The sequence below is a fragment of the Amblyomma maculatum genome, chromosome 1 (genome assembly GCF_055883805.1).
Source record: "Amblyomma maculatum isolate TAMU_Amacu chromosome 1, ASM5588380v1, whole genome shotgun sequence".
NCBI lineage: Eukaryota > Metazoa > Arthropoda > Arachnida > Ixodida > Ixodidae > Amblyomma > Amblyomma maculatum.
The window spans coordinates 147358003-147381183 of NC_139344.1; the positions used below are offsets into that span (position 1 = coordinate 147358003).

The 23181-nt window shown below is 44.0% G+C and overlaps 1 protein-coding gene across 2 annotated transcripts; it reads right to left on the reverse strand.

The window, feature by feature from the left end:
- Positions 1-6725: 6725 nt before the first annotated feature.
- Positions 6726-19719, reverse strand: LOC146204275 (uncharacterized). Of its 2 annotated transcripts, none has more exons than XM_084586362.1 (4): positions 19469-19719; positions 18015-18053; positions 12368-12402; positions 6726-8445 (listed from the first exon to the last, which is right to left on the reverse strand). In XM_084586362.1, exons 1-4 carry the CDS (start codon positions 19689-19691, stop codon positions 6835-6837), a joined length of 1908 nt encoding a protein of 635 aa, XP_084442488.1. In that variant the 5' UTR covers positions 19692-19719; the 3' UTR covers positions 6726-6834. The 2 variants fall into 2 exon arrangements, with proteins under 2 accessions (XP_084442488.1, XP_084442481.1); XM_084586355.1 differs by having other exon boundaries at positions 18015-18063; positions 19481-19595.
- Positions 19720-23181: the final 3462 nt, after the last annotated feature.

Below are 23181 nucleotides of genomic sequence, written 5' to 3' on the forward strand. Positions count from 1 at the left end.
GACGTCTTGTACAATCAGTGTTACAGCCGAGGATACTATACCAGGCCCAATTCCAAAGACTCACGAGGCGGCAATGGGCAAAATTGGAAACAATAAATAGAAACGCAATGCGCACTATCACGGCCTTACCAAAACTTACCCCTATCCCTATTCTCCAAGAGTTTGCACAGATAAATACGTTGACAGAATTAATTGAGCAACGAGAGGCAACAAGGGATATGAAGCGAAAGTACGTTACGCCCATAGCATCCTTGTACAACGAAGTGGCAGTTCGAACACCACCAATGGCTGACCCCCCTCCTTGGGAATTCACTACTATCACGACAAACAAGACCACTCGGCTTCGTCGCAAAGAAAAGCTGGCATCTCGACCTCTGGTTGATGCACTTCCAGGTACCTTAATTGCATATACGGACGCATCAATTATAGAAAATGGCGGTAGAACAGCAGCTACTAGTCCAACACACAGCGAACTAAAGGTACATAAAGAATATCTTTTAGAATACCCGGACCCGCTTGTGATGGAACTCTATGCAATCCGCGATGCTATGGAGGCCATAAATAAAATAGATTCGATAACAGAAGCCCACATCTATACAGACTCCTTAGCCGCCATAAAACAACTAAAGAAAGTGACGAAGACGCTATTTGTTACCCAGGAAATCCACGCACTCAATAAAAAACAAAGATAAGCATCCAGATACATTGGACACAAGACAATGCTGAGAACGCTGAGCAGAGAAAAGTTGACCACCTCACACACGAAGTTCCACACACTAATGCGCCCCCCACCAGGCTCCCTTTCGATGCCCGCTCCGCTGTTTCCATTTTAGCATCCTCTTTAAGGAAAAGTACACGTGCCCTCATTCCCCCGTGTACATTCCCACTCCCTCGTAACTTAACGAGATTGGAGGAGGTTTCCCTTAGAAGGATAAGAGCTGGGGCGGCCCTTACCCCGTCGGTAAAATGCCGATGGGAATCGCAAGCTGAAATCGGACCAACAACATGCCCAAAGTGTTCCACACCAGCTGCAGAAGTGGATGTTCGTCACCTGCTATGGACTTGTGCAGGGACAAGGGAATCAAGGACAAAGATTCTGCGCGAAGTGGGTCTAACCACAACAAGGGAAGATGACTTTTCTAAATGGCTCACCGACAACGCTAAGAGCGGGAGCCTGCTCCGGTTCCTCACGGAAAACCATTTACATGAGTTTATATAATATGTCTTATGGCAAGTTTGCGTACAAAAAAAAAAAAAAAAAAAAGTAATAATAAAACGGGTCATTGGTGCACCATTCCATTTTATTCATTGAACTACGTAATTGTGCGTAATGAGGTTTGGAAACGAAGTAAACAACTTGGTTTTGGTTTTCTCTTTAGTCCAATGTCAAAAAATGTTGCGTCAAACTGTTTTATGAAAAACCATTCCGTTCTTCGCTTTAGTGACCATTTTCTGTGTTTGGCGCATTGTGTAAAAAGATTCAGTGATTTTGGCGGGTTGACTGGGACTGTAATGGCAGAACCGTGCGCGAGTAGCTATCTTCAGTTTTATATTTTTTGTGTGCACATGTTTGCGTATATGCGAACCTTGAGCATGGTTACAAGTAGTGGCACGCCTGACTTGGTTTAAAGTTCAAATTTCTGGGAGCCTGTTAGTTTTGAGGCAACTGTGGGATATTGCTAGATGCTAGAAAACTAAAGGCCTACGTATGTTCTTGAAAATAATTATGAAGTAGCTGTAGAATATTGGAAGTTACTTTACACAAAGTAACACAAAGAAGTTACACAAAGACGGGCGGCGTGGGAAGCAACCACTCAAGCCGGGTACTTTAACATGCTCCGTCTCAAGGCTTGCCACTAGTGCAACTCCGCTGTAGGGCCAGGGTGGGCAACACACCCCGACTTGGTCTGGAAACGTCGTAGCTGCCTGTTACGAGCCGTCACAACAACAGTGCCCGCTGGCAGCTTTTCCAAGAGCAGCCGCATTCCCCCGGAAAATCCCCCCAGCGGCTGCTTGCTCCACACTTATCACGCGCCGCGATTCATCAGAAATCGCGCAGCAGCCGGACACGCGCCGTTGGGGCGTAGCCGAGTGCACTCGCATCCGGAAAAAGAAAAGAGCGCGCGAAAGCGCGCGGCACACAGGCCTGTGTGCCTCCGTGGGCGGGGAGCCCATTGTGATTAGCCCTCGATGCAAAGATATGAAAGGAGAGGAGATCGAGGCGGACGGAAATTATTTTAGTGGTGCTACTCTTCACTGTTTGAACATTTATTGCCTGGCTACCAAGCAAAGAGGTCGTGATATAAAACTTTGATGAAATTCTAGTCATGGATGAAGAACGCCGGGTTTTTTCGCATTTTTATTTCTATATATGTCAGAAATAGGCCTGGATGCAGAGAAATGGTATTTTTCATCTTTAAATATATAACATTTTTTAAGACCGAATAGAACTTGTAGAAACTGAAAAAAAATATTTTTTTCGAAAAGTACTCGGTAGCAACATTTCTGGTGGATTAAGATACTGAAAGCATTCGAAATAATAAAATGGCTCTGTACAGCATTACGCATAGCTCTCCGATTTTTGTATACACAATAAAAAGTATTAACATCGTTATGCGCCAAGAATCTAATACTCAAAGCATTTTTTTTAAATGTCTCGCTTTTTGGACAGACCCAAAAATTTGCTCAAATGATCAAACAGGTTTGCTGTGCCAAACACACTTTAAGAGATAACCCTAAGATAAAAACATTTTTTTTTGCGACGTTTGAGATGCAATAAAACGGTAGTATGAAGACGAGATTTGCGTTTGACAAGATGAGAGCTATGTTACTATTTACTGTTACCTATGTTACCATTACTCTTTATATATCGAATTAAACAAGATTGCCAGACAGTACCGGAACTGTAAGCTGAGTGTGTTGATGACTTGCGCCGCTTGCCTATACACATCCGCGGCTGTTATCTCCCTTGCGACCTGAATCTTACGCCAAAATTGCCGGTGGGCTGGAGAAACGTTGATATAAAAAATAGTGAGGTTTTAAGCATATTTTAAACATTGTCATAGGAGCGAAATTTTTGTTACTCGTGATTTTGCATGGGTTATCAAGGTTGTACATGATATGATGATTTGAATTAGGGTGACACTTAAGCTTTTCCCTATGAGACGCAAAAGCGCCTTTAACACCGCCTTTTTATTCCGTGATCGTTTTATATTTTTATTTAAGTTGGTTTTAGAGAAAGAAAGGCACAGTATCGGTCCGACGTTTTGGTGGACACCTACATTTAATCAGGTCAAGGCCACACCGCTTCTCTAATCCGCCATATTTTTATACTTTTTTTTATTTGTCTTTTTATAGGGGAGGGGGAAGGAACAGTATCTGTCTCACTATACACCTAATTAGGTGGAAGTCATTTGGACCGAGCGAGGCGGAATCCGAAGTTTCACACCGAGTGGCAGAATTTGCGCTGTGATAGTGACAGCTCAGTTCTTTTTTCTTTACACTTAATACTGATGGATAAAAGTTTAGTGCGTCTTCCCAAAGGAAGGGTCAAGAAAAACGACTGTCAATCCGTGTGAAGTTGTAGGGGAAGATCTTTTCTCGTAAGCCGCCGCGGAGCCGCGTAGTCCGAATAGCAACATGAAGTGATCTGAACGAAGTTGTATAATTTGGATGCTTTCTCATTTATTTTAATCAGATTTCAGTTTATTGCCCTGTATAACTTTCAACCTTAAGCGGACCTCATTAAATACTGCTTAGCGAAGATTAAGTAGTCATTCTTTTGTTGTTTTTGCTTAAGAGATATAGCGAACATTCCAATAATTCAAGGGATTGTATTATACGCCGACGGGATTGTATCGTATGCTGCGTCACCATTGACTACCAGTTAGGTCAAGTCAAAATCTTGAAAAATAAAAAAGATTGCGCAGTGCCATAATCAGTAATCAGAAGAAATTAATGCTCAGTAAAGTGAAGTGGAGTTGGCACGGGTTAATAAAGTTACTAGATGCAGCTTGGCTAGATTATACAGCCTGGCACTACTAGAACACACAACTTGAAATAGAGTACTGTCAACATGGCATCAGTCGAACGACATTACATTAGCGAAGAGAAGATAAGAGAAAACTTGGCAACACTAACCATCAAATAAAAAATATGCTGAAGGCACTAGCACTGCTGGGAAATGGTATAAAAATGTAGATACAAGACTAGAATAACATGCAGTAAGTTCATTAAGAAGTTCATGAGAAGTACTCACTGGTTGTTTTTATCAAAAACAAGAAATTTTTAACCACTTTATTTAGTTAAATAGATTACGTGATGCAATATATTAGAGAGATTACAAATAACGAAGCGACGCTTTCACCCGACTTGCGTCCACGTATCCTGAGGCGCTTCCTCCACTCTCGGCTCTGCGAACCCGTTATCGCTAGCACGTGAACTCCTCATCGTGCTCTCTTCCTTCGATTTACTTTCATTTCTTTCATTCCTTCACACTTAGCTCGCGGCTACCCCTCTAGCTGGAAACCGGAGATAGTGGAGAGATTTAGGAGTGCGAGCTGACAACATTCCTTCAACTCTGATGTCATGCGCCGCATGCATAATGAACTTAATTTCAATCATTGATGATGAAAGTGAATCAAATTTTCAGTGAATAAGCATAAATAAAAAAGTGAATAAAGTAAGCGCCACTTCACGGCAGATAAGAGACGTATGAGCCATGGCACGACTGTGAGAAGTGGCCTCCGCGATTGTAGCTATAAAGCCTGCAATATAAATGTTTCCATATGAATGGACCGCATCACGGCCGCGTTGAAGGCCCCTAACATGGTAACCTCTGCTACTCACGTAGATTGACTGCGGCTGCAAGCTGTCACGTACGTACGTGACAACTTAAGTACGTGCTCTGAGCTGGCGCTGCCTCCGAGAGTGGTGTCGGAGGTAACCAATCGTTCTTTTGTACTAGTTATTCGAAAAGTATTAAAACATTTTCGACATTTTGCGGAGATATTCGAAGAGTTTCGAATAATTTCAATTTTCACTATTTAATTCGCTTAACGAATGGAATATGAAAATATTCCCTTCGATATTCAAAAATTTCGAATAGTCGCATAGCCTTAGCTGAAAGCCAATTCACTTTTGAGTATTCTTTTCAAAGAAACATCAGATGGTCTGACCAATGAAACATCGTTAGTATCAAAAACGTATCACCCGGTTCACAAGCATGCATTGTTCACTTACCCATTATTGAATTATTGCTCATTATTTTAAGCACTTGCAGTCAAACGGACAAAAGAATTGTAGTGCCCTAACGTAGACCGGTTCGATTAATTGCGCCTCTTGGAAACCATGGAAAATTGGATTATTAATTGGAACCATGGAAAAGAAACTGCAGGATATCAGTCGGGATGATGTGTACTGCTGATTCTTAAATGATTGATATTGCAAAGAAAATGGCTCGCACCTTCTAGCATGAGTTTATCTTCATGTCAGCGTATGCATGATTTTGTACTGCGCGACCTTCTTCAAAAGTGCGCTGCTCTGTGCTGCTGACCGTTAAATGTCTGCACTCATATTTGTTTTCTTCTTGCACAGCACTGTTACGCTATTGTGAAAGCAAAGTTTTGAGAGGTGGCAATATATGTTCTCTGATGTACAGCCTTGGTCAAAAGCCCTGAAGCTGAAGGATTTTCATGTCAGCCGCAAAATGAAGCCGTCACGGTGCCATTAAAGGCCGTGAAATGCTATGAGACAGTTTCTTGCTGTGATAATTAAGAAAACATTTAGTAACATTTGAAATGTCAATCGACTTTTAATGATGACGTGGCGGCTCCAATTTGCGGCTTAGACGAAAATCTTCCGGCCTAATGACTTATAATCAAGCTTTATGCATATATGGTGCTGTGGTTCTCGCGCCAAATGTACTCTTCTCCGAGAGCAACTGTGGCCGCGTCACTGTCCATCCTCAGAATAACTGCTTGAGGGGCGAGTTGGTGCTGCATAGTACCCAGAAATAATCACGTGAATCGTGTGTTGTGTTTTTTTTTCTCAGGTGATTGTGTTTGTGGCGCCATATTTCTGGGTACTGTGCATCCTCGGTGCCCCCTGAGGCCAAGGAACAGTAAGGGGGACATTTCCCTTTCTTGCTCCCTGCTTAAATAAAACAGTTCTGCATTATAAAAATAAATGTGCAAACTGAATGATATAACACTTTATCCTATCAAAATTACAGCAAGAATCATAGCAACTACCATTTGGTTATACTTTCCAGATACCGCATAATACAGTTGGATAGACGATATTAGCGCAGTTGCAAAATATCCTTCAGACAGTTACGCTAAACTCGTGAGTGGATATACGGGTGCCACAAAACACGAGAGTTTTTGAAATCCAGGAATGAATATAAGGTTTCTTTTTGCTTTCAATGGTAATGATGTGGATAGTACCAGGAGTAAATAGACCACCAGAGAACTGGTTACCGTTTGGGACCGAGTCCATGTCCACCTCGCGCTCTTACCATGCCGTGCTGCTACGCATTTGGATAAAGCAGCTGCTATCTCCTCTTCAAGGCATAGCAACATTGATGTGTATGAATTAATCCTCAGCTTCGCAGATATAAATGAAACGGCATTTCATGTTTCACACTAATGATATACTTGGCTAACTTTACTTGCAGTATTGTAAAGGAACACATAATTACATTGTAATGTTATGAAAATATGCTTTACTTCCTTAGTATGTACAGGTTATTTCTTAGCGTTTTATTGCAGGTTCATGAACAATTTCTGCCCAAGATCAAGAGAACCGGCCTCTTGATGAATGCACTCTGCTCTGTTACGGATGATATTTAGCGGCGTCCTCCGATTGATGCGGTGGGTTTTCCCGTTCAAGCTGTGGAGTTGCAGGTTCGGTTGGAGAATAATATGGTTGCGGTAACGATGAGTTAGTGGTGACCACAGGCTCACTCGTGAGGGACTCGTCAATGTTCACAGCAAAGTCAGTGCTAGTGGCGTTATTACGGCCCTCATCCTTCCATGTCGGTCCTTCTTGCTGCGTCAGCAGCGGCTCCTCAATATTCGACACAAGGGCTTCGGTAACTTGAATCTCGTCTCCTGATGACGCGTTTATTGCAGCAGGTGAAACCGTACCTGTGTTTAGAATTGGAGCCACAAGGGCCAAATCAGCGTCTTTCGGGGCTACCTGGATAAAATCCTTAGTTAATACAGCTATCCCTTTGGGTTGTTTTTCATCTTGTTTGTGCTCAACAGTAGTGTTTAGGTCGACCGGGATTTCGTCCTTAGGCAAGATCAGTGGTTCTGATTTTTTGTCCTTGGTCGCTCCTTTTACCGACTTCACACCAGGGAACACTGGCGCTTTGCCGCCTGTGTGAATATTTGGGTAGTCGCGCGCGAAAGCTTCTTCAAGTTGCTTTAGAAGGCTGTCGGGAGTTTCGTCCTCGAAAGATTTCAGTCTGGGGCGTTTTGTGGTTGGTTTTACAGTGTGCCGGAATTCAAAATCAAAATTGAATGAAGGAACTGTCCGCGGTGGTTCTAGAAACCTTTCGTCGTAGCGTATGTTCTCTTTCTGCCGACGTGGCGGCACAGTTGGCGCGGGCTGGCGAGTGGCAGGCTTTCGAATAGTCGTAACTATAATTTTAGTTTTCCGGCCTCTTTGTGGCTTTTGGGTGGTTGCTTCCGTTGGCCTGGCCGTCTGGACTGAAGTTGTTACTTTTCGTCGCGCGTCCCTGTGAAGTTCCCAAGGCCTGAGCGGGCTGTCCAAGGCGGGACTATCGGTGCGATAGCGAGCCGTAGTGGTACGCGCCTTCGAGCGCTGCTGGTAGTACTTTGATCGTCGTGACGGCCGGGTAGTGAATCGAGTTGTAGATGGCCTGGGCGTGGTCGTGGTAGTCGTTGTTGTAGTAGTGGTGGTTGAGCTGGTTGTAGTCAGAAACGGTTGCCTATCTTCGAAATGATCAAAGAATCCCAGCTCCCGATATCCATTGAAATACTGATCGGGAGTGTCGACATGCGGCGGATGTGGCGGAAGGTGAGGCGATGGATGCTGCGGGGGTACGTCTTCTGACGAGTCATGTATGTGAAGCGCGCCTCTCTCAACATCATCGTCTGTCAAAAAGTAGGCGCTTTCATCGCCTACATTGCTGTTGACGTCGTAGAAAAGAGGCGCCGTACCGCAAGGAATGGCGTCTTCAGGGTACATGCACGTGAGAGTCAGCTGGTCGAATATAGTGGTGTTTCCGCAGACGAAACTGAACAGCTGGTACCTGGAAGGACCCATGAAGTTTGGTTGCTCATGGCAGACGTGGAACACTTGACAGTGGTTGTCAACGTCGGCGAAATAACCGTTGGCCCGACACCGAAAAGAAGTCTTAAGGAGGCCCACGATGAACTCTGAGCCGTCGGGAAGACTGTATGATCCTCGCCGGACCTGTTGCAAAGATATAATGCAAAGTAGGTCACTAGGTCACACACAATATCAGCAAGGAAGCAAATGAAACGAGTGTGCATTTCGGAGTGCCCGATTTCTCATGGGCTATGCACACGCTGCCTATAAAACAGAGAACCTCCCTGTTTGATTACTTACGCGTGTGCGATATTCTTCTCCATAGCTTACTTCTGATGCATTGAGACTTTTGAATATAATCAAGAGCCCGAGTGGGTGAGATCATGAACACGCAGTTTGGGAAAACAGAAGCTTATCGGAAAATGACACACCAGTCATATTAGCGAAACACCAAAGTCCTTGATTACTTCAACAATGTTGTACTTGAATACCTGGCTCTGAAGTGTGAAATAACCTTACAGTAGATTCCTCTCTCTGTTCTTCCATTTAATTCGAGATCTACGCAAGTCCCACCTCGGTTATTTTTCACCATTTAATTATTCGCTTTTTCCCGTCTCATCTCCATAGTCCGCCGTGTGCACCTCAATAATCATAACTTGCGACTTCTGTGTCTCTACCAACTCTGCTAATAGAGCGCCGGTCTTATGTTCCCGTTCCTACACTTCCAGCGTTGGCTCTGTTGTCGGCGTAATATGGATAACCAGACAAGGTGGACGCTTGGACATGTTGTTTAGACATTATCGGCAAAGCGCATATGACGAGGACGAGAGGAGACCCAAAGACAACGCTGAACTTACAATAGACATTTATTGAGGCTCTGCCTCTTCTTAAATAAAGTGACTAGCAGTCTCAAAGGGAAAGAAAACACACATGAGAAACATTATGAAAGAAACGACATGAACTCTACAGGTGGCAACAGTGGCACATGGCAAGTTGTGAGCATTATGTTATCGATGGTTAAAAAAAGCGTAATTCTTTTTCGGGGAGAGAAATGATAAGGTGCTTACGCATTAGCTTTGGCGTTTGTGAATTTCGTAGGCTTCTATGATTTCTCTAGTCATCTTAACGCTTCAATCGGTCGAAACTTCGCGCTGGCTGAAAATGGGAAAATGTGGTTCTTTCTTTTCCTTTTTTCTTTCTTCTGTGCAGTCACTGCAATGACGACCAAGCTGATCGGCTACAATGTTCTTCAGTTTTTGTTTTTGTGTTCTCTTCCCCGGTCATTGGGACATCTGCCAATTTTGCCTGTGTAGTGCTTGCCACAAGAAGCGGAAGCGCTACTAGCCAAGTAGCGAGAAGCCTCTCACATCATTCCAGTCTGCCGCAAAGCCTTGGAGAAATCGTGCCGTCACGCAATGGAAGATAGCTTTGGGACTCAAGTAAAGGGCTTAGAAGCGGCAGGATACCCAACTTGGCTTGTTAACTTTCGTATCAAAGAACCTTTTAAAACGCATCTTGAGTTCAGTTCGCATTGGAGTCATTGAAAGGAAAAAAAGAAGAAAAAAAAAAGATGGCGGTTACTGGGTACTTACAAAACATCTCACAAAATCTCAAAAAGGCGGGTTCACGTGCCAAAGTGGATGTGATTTTTTCCGCGTCTGGTAAGCTCTCTAAGCTTTGCTCCTTCGTCAACTCTTGCAACACAAGCAAGGCGGCCTGTGCCAATTGGCATAAGAGCAGGTTTGTAGAGTGCAATAAAAATGTTGTGTTCAGGCTTCCGCTTTTCTGTGGTAAGCATTGCATGGGCCAGACTGGTAGAGGTCTTCATGATCGGTTAAGAGAACACACACACAAAAAAAATGAATAACGCTGTAGCCCGTCATCTTGGCATACATGGCAGGGACTGCACAGGAGAAAGAAACAAGTTTCCTCATTTTCAGCCAGTGAGAAGTTTTGACAGATATCCGCGTTAAGATGACTAGAAAAATCATTAGAAGCCTACGAAATTCATAAACACCAAAAACAATGCGACAGCACCGCATCAATCGTTCTGTCCGAAAAAGAATAATGCTTTCTTAATCATCGATAAGGAAAGGCTCACAGCTTGCCATGTTCCACTGTTGCCAGTGCAGAGTTCCCGTCATAGCTTTCATGTAGTCTTTATTGTGGTGCTTTCTTTTCTTTTTAGACTATTAACCACTGTATTAAGCAGAGGCAGGGCCTCGATAAACATCATTTATATTTGGAATAAGAGAAGGGGAAAAAGGGTAAGAGGATTTGTGACTTGGGCTACGCAGCGAGAGCGAAGTAATGCGCCACCGGAATGGGACTGCCGCACGAGTAGCCTGGAGGTTGGCTACCGTGCAAGGATGAGGTTATGATGATGGCTGAATAATGCCCAACCTGAGGGAGGTGCTACGAGAAGCTGAAGGGTGGCTGCCTAGAAAGCAGATTGCTATGATGAGAGCTAAGGAAAGCACCTTACAGAAGGGCGAGAACGAAAGGCGGAAGAGGTGGATGTGGCTAGAGTGTGAAAAGGACAGAGACGGAAGCGTAAATGTGGAATGTGGAGAAGGACGGTGAAGCCCTGCTAAGACAGAGGATTCGCGCTCAGTTTTCGGCGGTTAGTGCGTATATTAACGCGGGAGAGTTAAGCCTCCTGTTCAGCGTATAACTCGGGATCGGTGTTGTTGTCGGCGTTTTTAAGTGGCATAAGCTCGGAAAGGGCAAATGGAAAAGTGAGGTGGGAATCGAACGTCGGATTCTTGGATGTCGAGTCAGGCGTGTAACCCTTAGGTCCCGTAAGGTTGTTCGGAGGGCTTGGGGTGAGGGGTATATAAGGTAGATTTCCAGATTCTGAGTTGGCCTACGACTGTGTGCTAACGAGTATCATGGGATAATGGGGGCACGAATGAAGGAGTAGCGATTAAGTTTTTAGCAAAGTGCAGGTAAACGAGCGTGGATTTGAAAGGGGAGCCGAAGAGAAGAGCCGTGGCATCATGCCGTTAAAGCGGCGCTTAAGGATCCCGCAAGTTTTTCAGCGGGGGAATATGCGAAGAAAAGTAATGCGCTCGTGTTACCGACGCGCCGGTTGGGGCGAGGACGACAGGGTATGGCAACGGTGCAGGCAGGTGTCATAGTTGCCCCTTCTTTACAACAATCAAAAAGGAGAAAATATTGAGTGCCAGATGAAGGATGGTTCTGTGGGAACGTATACTGTAGGTTCTAACTGCACATATATAGAAGCAAGTCTCTCTTAAATTGTTCACCTACGCATGTTGAAAATCTAAAATACTCTGGGAGCTGCGCTCAAGTTTCACATTACCCAGTGTCGTGATTGTCGGCCAATTTCTTGTGAACGCCCCACCAACTGATCCTCTGCCGGGCTGTGATACGCTTATTTTTTCCTGGACACTCAGGGACATTAAGTTGTCTGTTCGCCGTACTACATTAGCCTTAGTCAGGATCTAAATTTGAGCGACCAAAAGAATGAACCAGTAAATAAATAGACAAATATCAGAGGATTAAAGCTACAGGTGACGTCACAGCACAGTTGCATATTCCTCTAAAGCAAGATTGGAGCCCCAGCGGCGCGCTCTTTCAGGTGAGCCCTAGGCCGTCAAAACAGTTCCCTATGATGGTCACGCTGTACGTATAGCGCTGTTGTCGCTGTGGAAAATTTCAGCGCTGGTGTAGAAGAGCGCTGGACCGCGTGTGCTGAAGGAATGAGCCGTGGCTGTCTGAAAGCTTTCTTTAATTAACGTAATTCGTCTCGTTCACGTTTATTTCGAATACGTTTGGAGGGCTAATCGTAATGTAGTGGGCAATAATAGCGGAACAGAAATCTTGCAACGCTGAAGCGATGGGGTCGCTAGAAGTAGCGGTATATCTGTAATGACATATGCGATGGCAGATAAGAAAAACGGCTACAGTCATTTTTTGCCAAAGCGGCAAAGCGAGGTCGAAACGCGCGAAGTTTAGTGCAGAAATGCACGATGCTACATCCGCCTCTCATAAAATATTCAAGTTCCGCATATCATTATTGCTGAAAGAAGATTTAACATACCCGCATGCTTCTTGCTGTTGTGCTGCCAAGGAAAACTGAAACAGAAACAAGAAGAAAACTGGTGAACGAACGCGTTAATTGCAATAATAAAAGGGTAGTCTTTCAACCAAATGGGATTAAAAAATTCAAAACGAAATACAGGTCATTCATGAAACACGTTTCGGTTATATTATTGTGTGATGCAGCACCTCCTCGGTTGGAAACACATGCAAATACATTTTCGCAGCCTGGCTATGTCCCCTGCCGACTACCATGTGGTAGGGGCATGGTCGTGATTTTTCGCTCACCGCCAAAATCAACGTGGACGCCAGATTTCACTGCTAAAGAGACATCAAACGCTATTCGGTAATAAACGTAAAAGAAAAGTATATGTGGTGCTGGCAACTTCCTCGTTCCTTAAGCATCAATAGTGGGGTATATGGGCGCGGAGGACCGCTGACCAGTGAGGTTTCAGTCCAACAGCAATATTTCACGAAGTGCATAAGAAATTCAAGAGATTTGCGGGAACTCTAGACATTTTGCCATCTCAGAAAAACAAAGAAACCGTCGTAGCGGATTTAGTGCGCATGATGTCCTCATTGGAGTCGAGCACGGAACTTCATATATAGCGATCGCCGCGGCCGATCACCCCTCGTGGTTAACTGGCGCTCTCTCGCACTGTGCATTGCATGTCGTTGCCGTCATCAACTTCTGTCCATGCGCAGTGCATGCGTATACACCGCTATCGCATTTCTCTCTTAATAAAGTGCCTTAAGCGGCCTCAGAAGTTTACGGTGCGCTGATGCTAATGTCTCCGGTCACCGATTTTGCCGATCTTCGCCGCCTGAAGCCTTCCATTGAAACCCTCGCCTCGAACAGAAAGCGAAATGAAAAACGACTTGTTTGCGCAATTTCGTATTTGGCCAGCTCGATTGCATGCAATTATTTTTGCTGCGATATACTATGATATTCGCGACAGCTATAAATACGCACTAGGCTCATAAATCAGAGTTTTTTTTAAATGTAGCGCAGAAGTGGTTTTTTGAAACCATTTTTAGAGATGCCGCCAGGAGGCAGAGTCTTGATGCATATAACCACTACGGTCTTTAAAGAAATATAACAGAAGATGGCATTTGCACTTAGCAGTTGTTCGAACCTTGTATGTACATTCTCACAGGGAATTACAAAGTAGGCTCAAAGGGTGCAGCATTTTTCAGAAAGCACCAATATCAGAGCGAGCGGGCAAGTTTCTACTGTCTGGAGAACTAGTACTGGAATTTTCCTGATGAATTATAGAAGAAAGAATGTGGGTAGGTAGAAGGCCACAGCTTATAAATTAGTCCCACGCAATTCAGCTTAATTCAGAAGATCGTGAGCTTATATCAAATACCGCAAGAACACACACACACACACACACACACACACACACACACACACACACACACACACACACACACACACACACACACACACACACACACACACACACACACACACACACACACACACACACACACACACACACACACACACACACACACACACACACACACGCACACGCACACGCACACGCACACGCACACGCACACGCACACGCACACACACACGCACACGCACACGCACACACACACACACCATTTAGTTTATGTGACGTAAGACAAAGAGAAATTCATGATTTGAGGAGATGATCTTATGCGTCAAATACCGAAGGCCCACCTGAAAAGTAATAACAAAATAGTAAGGAGGACGGGAACGTTGTTTCGTTATTTTTTACTTGCCTCCCTTCATTAGTTCGTTCGGCTGACACAGAAAAGAGAGCAGGACTGGCACAAATGAACAAATATTGAGTGAAACAAACTAGAGAGCTTAACACAGCACAACGTTTTTGCATTTCTGCACCATCGGCACGGCTCCCGGCCAGTAAAAACAAGAGAAGCACGGCAATCGCAATTCATTTCTCCTTCGAATGATTGCCGCGGTGTACGGAGGTCTCGTTCCTCCGTTAATCCCGACAAATATACGCCGCGATGGAGCGGAAGGTCTCGCGTGACCATCCATTATTTTCACGCGCGACCTTTCAGCGCACACTGAGGTTGCGAAAGACAGACCGTGTCATTCGTCCGGAGCGCTCCGGTAGTCTGTGTAGAAGCAACGCTCTCAGTGTCCGCTACCTAGCACGAGGAGCTGAAAGGATTCGGCGACCAAGGCCACCCAACTGCGGCGTCAGCGTTGGGAAGAAGCCGGTTCGGTGCAACGTTCTCTGCCCCCCCCCCCCCCTTTCACACACACACAAACTCTTGTTTCATTTCCTTGCGTTTTCGTTTTCCTTATAGTATCACTATTTATCTGCGCCACTGGCTGCGGTGAATAGGAGACTAAACGCGTCACGCTTTCTCGTATTCTTTCTGAAGGCACCTGGTATTGCCGTTCGTGTTTAATTACCAGGCTGTGGCGCCACTTCAAGGACGCCCTTCGCATAACAACTACTTCGACCTATTGTCCATCGAGACAGGGGCGAAAAATATCTATACGCGCTTATTTACATACACGTGCGCATCCTCGCGAGGGGTTGCTCATCCAAAGGACTGGTCCAATGACGCTGCTTCGCGGTTAAGAGTGTTGAAAACAATTTTCACTTTCGCGATGGCCGGGTATTATATCGGGAAGGACGAGCTTTTTCGCCTCGATGAAGGCACTTAATGCCTTAGCATATTAGTATATACGTGACATGTATGGATCTAAAGCTTATTTCAGAATCCATATGAAGTGAAAGGACTTTAGGCAAGGCGCTCGAGCCCAGAGTTTGTAAGAAGGATGTTTTCAGGCTGTCAGAAGGATGCTGTTTTTCAGGAGACATTGTGGCGTATTGTGCTCGTGGGTCTCTATGAGCTCCGTTATACCAAACGCTACCAGCGGTAATAACGGAATTTTCCTCATAGAGTCGTGCCGCGTTAATATGGACGGGTGGTCCCCGACCAGTACTGTCCATATAGCGAATCGTCCGTAATAACGAATTGCGAAGGGAAATAATTAAATAGGAGCGGTATCATCAACGTCGGACTCTTTGCATAGTGGTGGTCACTGATTTAGAAAATAGACAGTTGTTGGATTTACGAGCCCTTTAACCCAGTTAACAGTATGATCGAAATAATGCGATGCAACTTGACAGGTATAGTAGTCCATTATATAACTTAATGGCATATCATAGATGAATGAGTTAACATATTCAACAACTAACCATGTACAAGACATCAGCACCCAGTCTGCTGAAAGCGGCTAAATTGATCTTGCTCTACCTTGCATAAGCTGGAGAGAGAGTTTGCTTTGCAGCCATTCATGCGATGCGGAAAATGGTAATTTGCACTAGTTCAGAAACATTACACTGTAAGTCATGAAGCCACAAAATAATAAATATGATCACCTAAGTCATTTACCCTTTTTTAATTGCGTTCAACTGATCTGCAATCAATGTACAGAAAATTAAATATCTGGCTGGATAAATAAAGATTTTTGTCTCATCACTGTCCATGTTGCCGTGACAAAAAAAAAAAAAAAAAAAAAGAAAAAAAAAAACGGGCCTCAATGAGCTTTATGTATTTCACTCATTTCCATAATCAGGACAGTGAATTTCCATATTAACGACGCATATATACATTGAAAAAGTTTGGTCCTCTTAAAAAATGCCCGCAATTCAAGTCGTCTATATTACCTGGGGTCGTAATAACGAGACACGACTGTATTTTATCTGGAACGTATAGTGCGACAATGTCAGAGTAAACTGGGATTCTAGTATTGATACGATGCACCAGTCATTTTGAAAGCGTAATTCAGTCGTTTGAATGCCGCAGTTCGTAACTTCGATTTTCACACTGATGATTGCGTCAACGACGTCAGAGAAAAAAAAAAAATCGTACCGCCGCACTACTTTGTAAGATAAAAGAAAGTCGGGACAAAAACAGTGAACTGTTTTCACGCGGTATAGTCTTTTGTGCTGCTGTCTTGCTTATGTACAGAGCAAGCATCAGGGCCAGCCTACGTTGCGCCCTCGAAACCACGTAAAGGTTGCAAAAAAGAAAAGCTCAGGGGTTTAACCCTTGAATATACCAAAGATCAAGCGAAAGCTGAACAATGAAAAATATTTTTTTTTTCTGCTCGTGAAAACCTTTCCATCGATATACGGCTTCACGTTGTAGCGTAAAATTCAATCTTTACTCACTGTTATCTAACTAATGGCAATTAAGGCCTACAATTATCGTAGTTGTGTAGCCACGGACGGAGCACAGTTAACACAAAGCACGATCATAATGAATCAGCACCAACCATACAGCCCGACAGCTTATCTTATTCGAATTAGTGTAGTGCTGTCTTACTCGATATAAGCTAATCAACGATATGCGATTTGGTGATATCATCATCATCATCATCATCATCATCATCATCATCATCATCATCATCATCATCATCATCATCATCGTCATCATCATCATCATCAACAACAACAACAACAACATCATCATCATCATCAGCCTGATTATACCCACTGCAGGGCGAAGGCCTCTCCCATATTTCTCCACTTAACCTGACACAGTTAATAATGTAGTTAATGATGTTCAATTATTAACTACAAAAAAACTAAGGAACTGTAATTATTTCAGGCTTAAATTAGTCCAGGTCAATCATACTCGACATGAGCTATTCATCTATGTACAACCTAGTGCTGTAACTTTCATATTTCGTCTATTTAACTAGTTAACAGTAATTAAATATAACAAAAACAGTCAAGTGTCATTTCATTCCACGTAAGATATCCGATAGATGACTCGATGCTGCAACTTAAAGTTCAGTTTTAATAATAATTCTATAGAAATAGTTAAGACCTACAGTTAGTCTAATGCAATTATGACCGCCATAACCTATCCAATGATACACGACTTGCTGATGCGCTGTAAAGTTCCATTTTCGCTGTCAGTTGACTAATAATCGTAATTAAATGTAGCGTGTAATGAGTAGAACGGTCATTTAGCCATGGGGACATAAACGCTAAGTTATACGGTCATGCACCAGTTCACCATAGCGCACTATAGTAAGCGGGACTTGTCACTAGGCGAGCGAAGTTTCATTTTACCCTTGGCTGAGCTTGAAAGTCATCCGAAGACACCGACCGAAGCGGTCCCTGGATTTGTACGTGGAGTAGTAGAGTTCTCGCTCTAAAAGAATCAGTTGGCGGCGGTAGGTGTTTGGGCACACCGCAATTCGTCAAGATAGCCTATTATTTGTAGAGAAAAAAGACAACAAAAAACAAAAGCTCACCCATTCCGTAGCTTCGTCTTTTTTTCTTTGTATTTTTTGTGCTTTCGCTTTACTATGCACAAGCCAAAGTGATTTATTCCAAATGGTTGCTTACCTAGCGAGCCGTACCCATCTCATTAAGTGTTTTCTTTTTCCGCTATCTCAAGGAACTTCGCGTAATCGGCAGGATTCTAACGTTGGAAAATTTCAGCAGCTTTGGTGTGGCTGTTATACAAACACAATAGAGGGAAGGGACTTCTATCGCCTAGCACTCAAGGCCGCGCGCCGCCGTGCGCAGTGGAAGGGACTGGTAGAAGGCACGGCATGTAGTACGCCTGAAACACCAGCGCACGAGGCTCGTAGCCCGCTCAGCACTTACGCAGCGCGAACGTGAGTACGTGCATGGCATCGGCAACTCCGTGGCCCGTCTGCAAAAAGAAACAAAAACGAAGCACAAGGATCTGTAGCGGTTGATTTTTGTTGCCACTGGACTGCGCCAAATAATAAGCATTGCCAAGGACACATTTTTCATTATGCCCACTATTCTTCGATAACGAAAAATCTGAGGCAGATAAGGCGATGGCTATCAGAAATCGTTCTCAACTCCACGTGCTTGACTTTGCTGACAGGTCCAGCCATGACCACACCTGTGCGCAACAATCGAACTCCGCCCTGTCACACAAAGAAAGGGAATTTTTAAAGCAGGTACCCGCATCGGGAACAGGCGATAACATACATACAAATTACCCTGGAAATGGCACTGTATCTATATAAGAAAGCACCTCAGTCTACATTTCACTTTCTTCGTTCAGTAGCACATCGCTCCAGTGCCCCAGATCATCGGGCTCAGGTATGTACAACTGATAACCTAAGTTGCAATGAAAGGCTGTCATTCACTAAAAGCTTTGTTTAACTACTAAAGCTGAGGGAGTTTATCTGCTACACTTTTGGTGAGCGAATTAAGGCACACTTTCAAATAAGTAGTAATTACAGATGATGAGCTTCAAGATCTTGTAACGGACAGAGATCTGGGCTTCATTGTCATTAAACGAAGGGGTAATTAATAATCACAAGCAAACCAATAATGGGCAAGATATCTGGCGAAAGCGCACAAAATTGAAGTCAGTCACTGTACTTTGCTCCAAGTGCAAAGAAATTGTCACGTTCGAGACGAAGCGTGAAGGTGTGCACAGTATAAAAGCAAGAAATGCCATCTTCAAATTCCTTGTTATTTCGGCGATCATTGCAATGTCTAACAGTTCGTGCACAAAAAATATTTTAGAGCACTCGAGATTAGCGGTTACTGCGTGGACGTTTAATCAACATCGACGCAAATCACGCTGAGAGAGGTTATTCACACACATCTGAGCATCGATGTGGGTCACAAAAGTTCTACGTCATTTTGCAGTTACATACACTTGTACGCTTGGCCTGTATTCCGACTCTATAGTGAATATCTGTTCTAACGGCTCAGGATCGGCTTCACACCCTGCATATGAAGTCCACAGTAAAAAAAGTGCGCTAACCTGCGATGGTTCAGACTGTTTCATGCACTTGAGCAGAACTATATACTGCGTCTCTCATAGCCCGAGTTCCTTTGAGACCTTAAATCCCATAAACCAAAACAGAACTATATATTTGCAAGACGGAAACTTGTGTTAAAGCGTCATCATTGAACGGTGCGCTTTAACCACTGTATCCGCCCTGCCCGAGGAACTTGAACCACAAAAGAGATCTGTACTTTTTAAAACCTCTTGGCCAGCATGCATCCAGCACTTTTTCCTTGCACAGAGGCGTCCAGGACAAATAGCTCTTACACATCTTGATGTCAAGTGGCGTACTTACCGTTGGCTTGCTCGAGGGGTACAGCTATTCCATGAAACCAGAGCGGGGTTGACAGGACAACTGGCCTCGGAGGCGTTGACACACTTGTCTTAAGTACCGAGTTTGGCTTCATCCCGTCACGGCGAGCACTGCGACTGCCTTCGCAGTGACGAAGAGGGCGGGAGGAGAGGGCAACAGCGAGGGCACACTTGGAGTATTTCACAGCGTGCATAATGGGGAGTCGAGACGCGGCCAAAAGTGGCCTAAAACTGGCAACTGAAATAAAAGTCAAATCTTGAGCGAGGAGGGCGAGAGAAGGAAGCGGCGGGAGAGAACGTAAGGGTCCTGCTGGAGGTTGCGGTCAGATCTTCTTATTCTTTTTCTTTTTTTTTTTCAACGAGCTCTGCAACACAGACTGGAGAAGACTAAGAGAACTCAGACCAGGCTGTATTACTGAAATGATTTTTAGCTTCATGATTGCTGTAGCATGCGTTGTTTTATACTGATGGCTGTGCGGGAATGCTGCATTGCTTCTACCTTTTTCATATTTCCGTGTGCTGCTAATTTTTTTCCTCTTGGTACGTTGTGACAGAAAAGAATTGCGCAGAGCTATTCAGACACTTCAAGCGTTTTCAATGGCCAAAAAAGCGTGAAACATTGAATCGAATGGAGCGAGTTACTCGAGAAGCGAAAAAAGTTCGAAATGACAAATGCCTTTTTGCTTTAAAGAACTTTGAACTGCGGATTAAGAAGCTGATGTTTTGCCACCGCTAGCATTGAAAGCACCGGCTCAAACCAGTCTTCGTTGGCTGTAGGCAAGCGTTCACAATTCCCTCCACTTACCCTTTTAGGCTCTCCAATCAGAACACAACCAAAATCTCTAAGGCTATGAGTATAGCAATGGGTTGGGAAAAATTTGGTTTGGATGCTAATTTATTTCGAATTAGATGAATTTCTGGATATTCGAAATTTGAGGGGATGTGCAGCAATTCAGAAGCACTCTCGTGTTCGTGCTGCCTGATTTGCAATGTACGCAGGATCAGTTGATGTAAAAGATCGATTTTTATGCCATCGCCTCGACAGCGTTTGGGTGGATATGTGACAGAATCAGTGCCACGTTTGTAGTGTACCAAGTTTTGTGAGACTCAAGGTTGCCAAGTATTTTTCAGACTGCTATTAACGCCTCATAAAGAACAGTGCATAAATGTCGAGTGAACTGAATAAAAACTGCAGAACGCTAAAGCTTAGGCTTCAGAGTAGACGCGAAATCGTGTGCACTCATTGCCTCCTTTGTTGCTGTCTCTAATACTGCTTTCATCACACATGCTTCTTTGTGTATTATTAAACGCCGTATTTTGCTACCATGTTGCGGCTTTGATAACCTCTTCTTCGCCTATTATTAAACGTCGTTGACGTTTCAGCTGGTCATATTTCGTTTTGCGAACCAACTCAGCTTCATCCCCGCGTTTACGATCGTCGGTAGCTTGCTTACGCTCCAGCTCGGCTTCTTCCGCACACTTACAGCGCTTCCCTTTCCGTTCCTAAGGTTCGTACCTCGGCATCCTGCCTTCGCTTCAGCCGTCCAGCTGCCACACACCGAACGTTCTTCTCCGCTTTCTCCGCATCCGTCTTACGTATTCTCCCTGGTCGTCGAGCACCACTATCACGGCAAGACACATCCTCAGACGAAGCCCCTCACCCTTACACGCATCTGGTACAATGTCAGACAACGTTGTCGCCCTAGTACCAGCCACGGGTAATCGCACGTGTTCGAATTCAGTGACGCAAAGATACACGGAAGTATCTGTCTACACCACGCTGGCTTCATCCACTAATCAGAAATCACTACTCACCAATCAACCTGTCAACCAATCACGCTATCAAGAACCCCATCGATCCACCAACACTGCGCATACAATATGCACTCTATCCAAGGCGTCTATCAATTTTTCGGCCCCTCTTTCATCTATATCTTGACGTAGACGCGCAGTTTGATGACGAAGCACTAGAACGCGGAGGCGTCATCTACCTTAGCGAACACGTATCAAGCCTGCAGTTATGGTAGCTGCCGCGTCGCATGACGGTGCCAACCAAATTTTTGCGCAGTAAAGTATTTGTCACGACCTTTAAAGCTTCCTCTGAAACCTGGGTATGGCAACGGAGTTTCAGCGTAATGAGGTCAGTACGGTTCGCATAATACTATTTCCATGCAAATACAGCCAAATAGACAAACGTCAAAATCTTCATTTCATGTAGAACAGCAGTCAAGAAGCTGGATATGGCGCAGTATACAAGGCGTTTTTTAACTGTTTACAAGTTGTTATTTTAAACCCTGTGGGAGATACTTTCGTGCCGCCTGTTCAGGTAGATTTATAGCAAGGTGGCCATTATGTACGTGATAAAGATGAGTATATAGGTAATTTATTTATTTGATACATACAAACAGACTCCTTGCGAAGGCTGTTGCTGGTTTGGGGCATAAAATGGGAACAAAAAATGACAGGAATATTGAAAGTCCATACTTGTCTAACTTTTATATAATTCTATATGGCAGTGTAGAACAAGAAATGGAAAAGAAGAGAAGGATATGATACATCAGCCTGAAGGCACATGTTTTACAATATTAACTAAAACTAGGTAAGAGACTTTTTTTATTTTAGGGGCAAACATTATATTAGGAAAATTAAGGCCGTCGAAAGAAGACCTGAGCCCAGCTTTTAAATTTTCATTATGGGTAATGCAGTTCGAAATATTTAACGTCAAAAATACGTGTTGTTTAGCTCGTAAAGCTGGCTTCCCAAAAGGCACATGTTTAAAATGGTGTCGATTTGTCTATTTCCGCGACAATACCACTCCCAGTGACTCAATTTCAGGAATGTGCGTTGCGGTAAGCCAGCTTTACGACCCAAAATATGCGTATTTTTGACGTCAAGCATTTCGAATTGTATTATCGATAAAAAAGATTTAAAACAGGAGTCAGTTTTTTGTTGACAGACTTAACTTTCTTGATATAAAATTGGCCCCTAAAGCAAAAAATAAAAAGTTAGCTAATTTTAGTTAATTGCTCAATTACTGAGATATATTAGGTACATAGTACTGTCCGTCTTGTTGTATAAACCACCCGGTCCTGTGCTAGCTGCATCCACTCGACCCCTGTGAATTTCCTAACCTCATCCATCCACCTGCTTTTCTGCCGCCCCCTGCTATAGGCTCACCTTCCCTTGGAATCCAATTGGTTACTCTTAGAGACCGTCGGTCTTAGGGACCTCTTCGTGCTACATGTCTTGCCCCTGCCCATTTCTTCTTCATTTCAACTAGACTGTCAGTAACTTGAGTTATTTCTCTGACACACTCTGCACGCTTTATATCTCTTAACGTTACACCTGCCATTTTCTGTTGCATAGACCTCTACATTGTCCTCAACTTAGGTATAACACTTTTCGTTAACCTCCATGTTTCAGCCCCATAGGTCACTACCAGTAGGATACACCTGTTATACACTTCCTCTTGAGTGATACCGGTAAGCTGCTAGTCATGATGTTTGAGTACCTTCCAAATGCGCCCCATCCCAATCTTATTCTCCTAGTTATTTCTCTTTCGTGGCCTGGATCTGCGGTAACTACCTGTCCTAAGTAGACGTATTCGCCTACAACTTCCAGCTCTTCGCTACCTATTTTAAACTGCTGTTCCTTTCCCAGGCTGTTCAACATTACCTTAGTCTT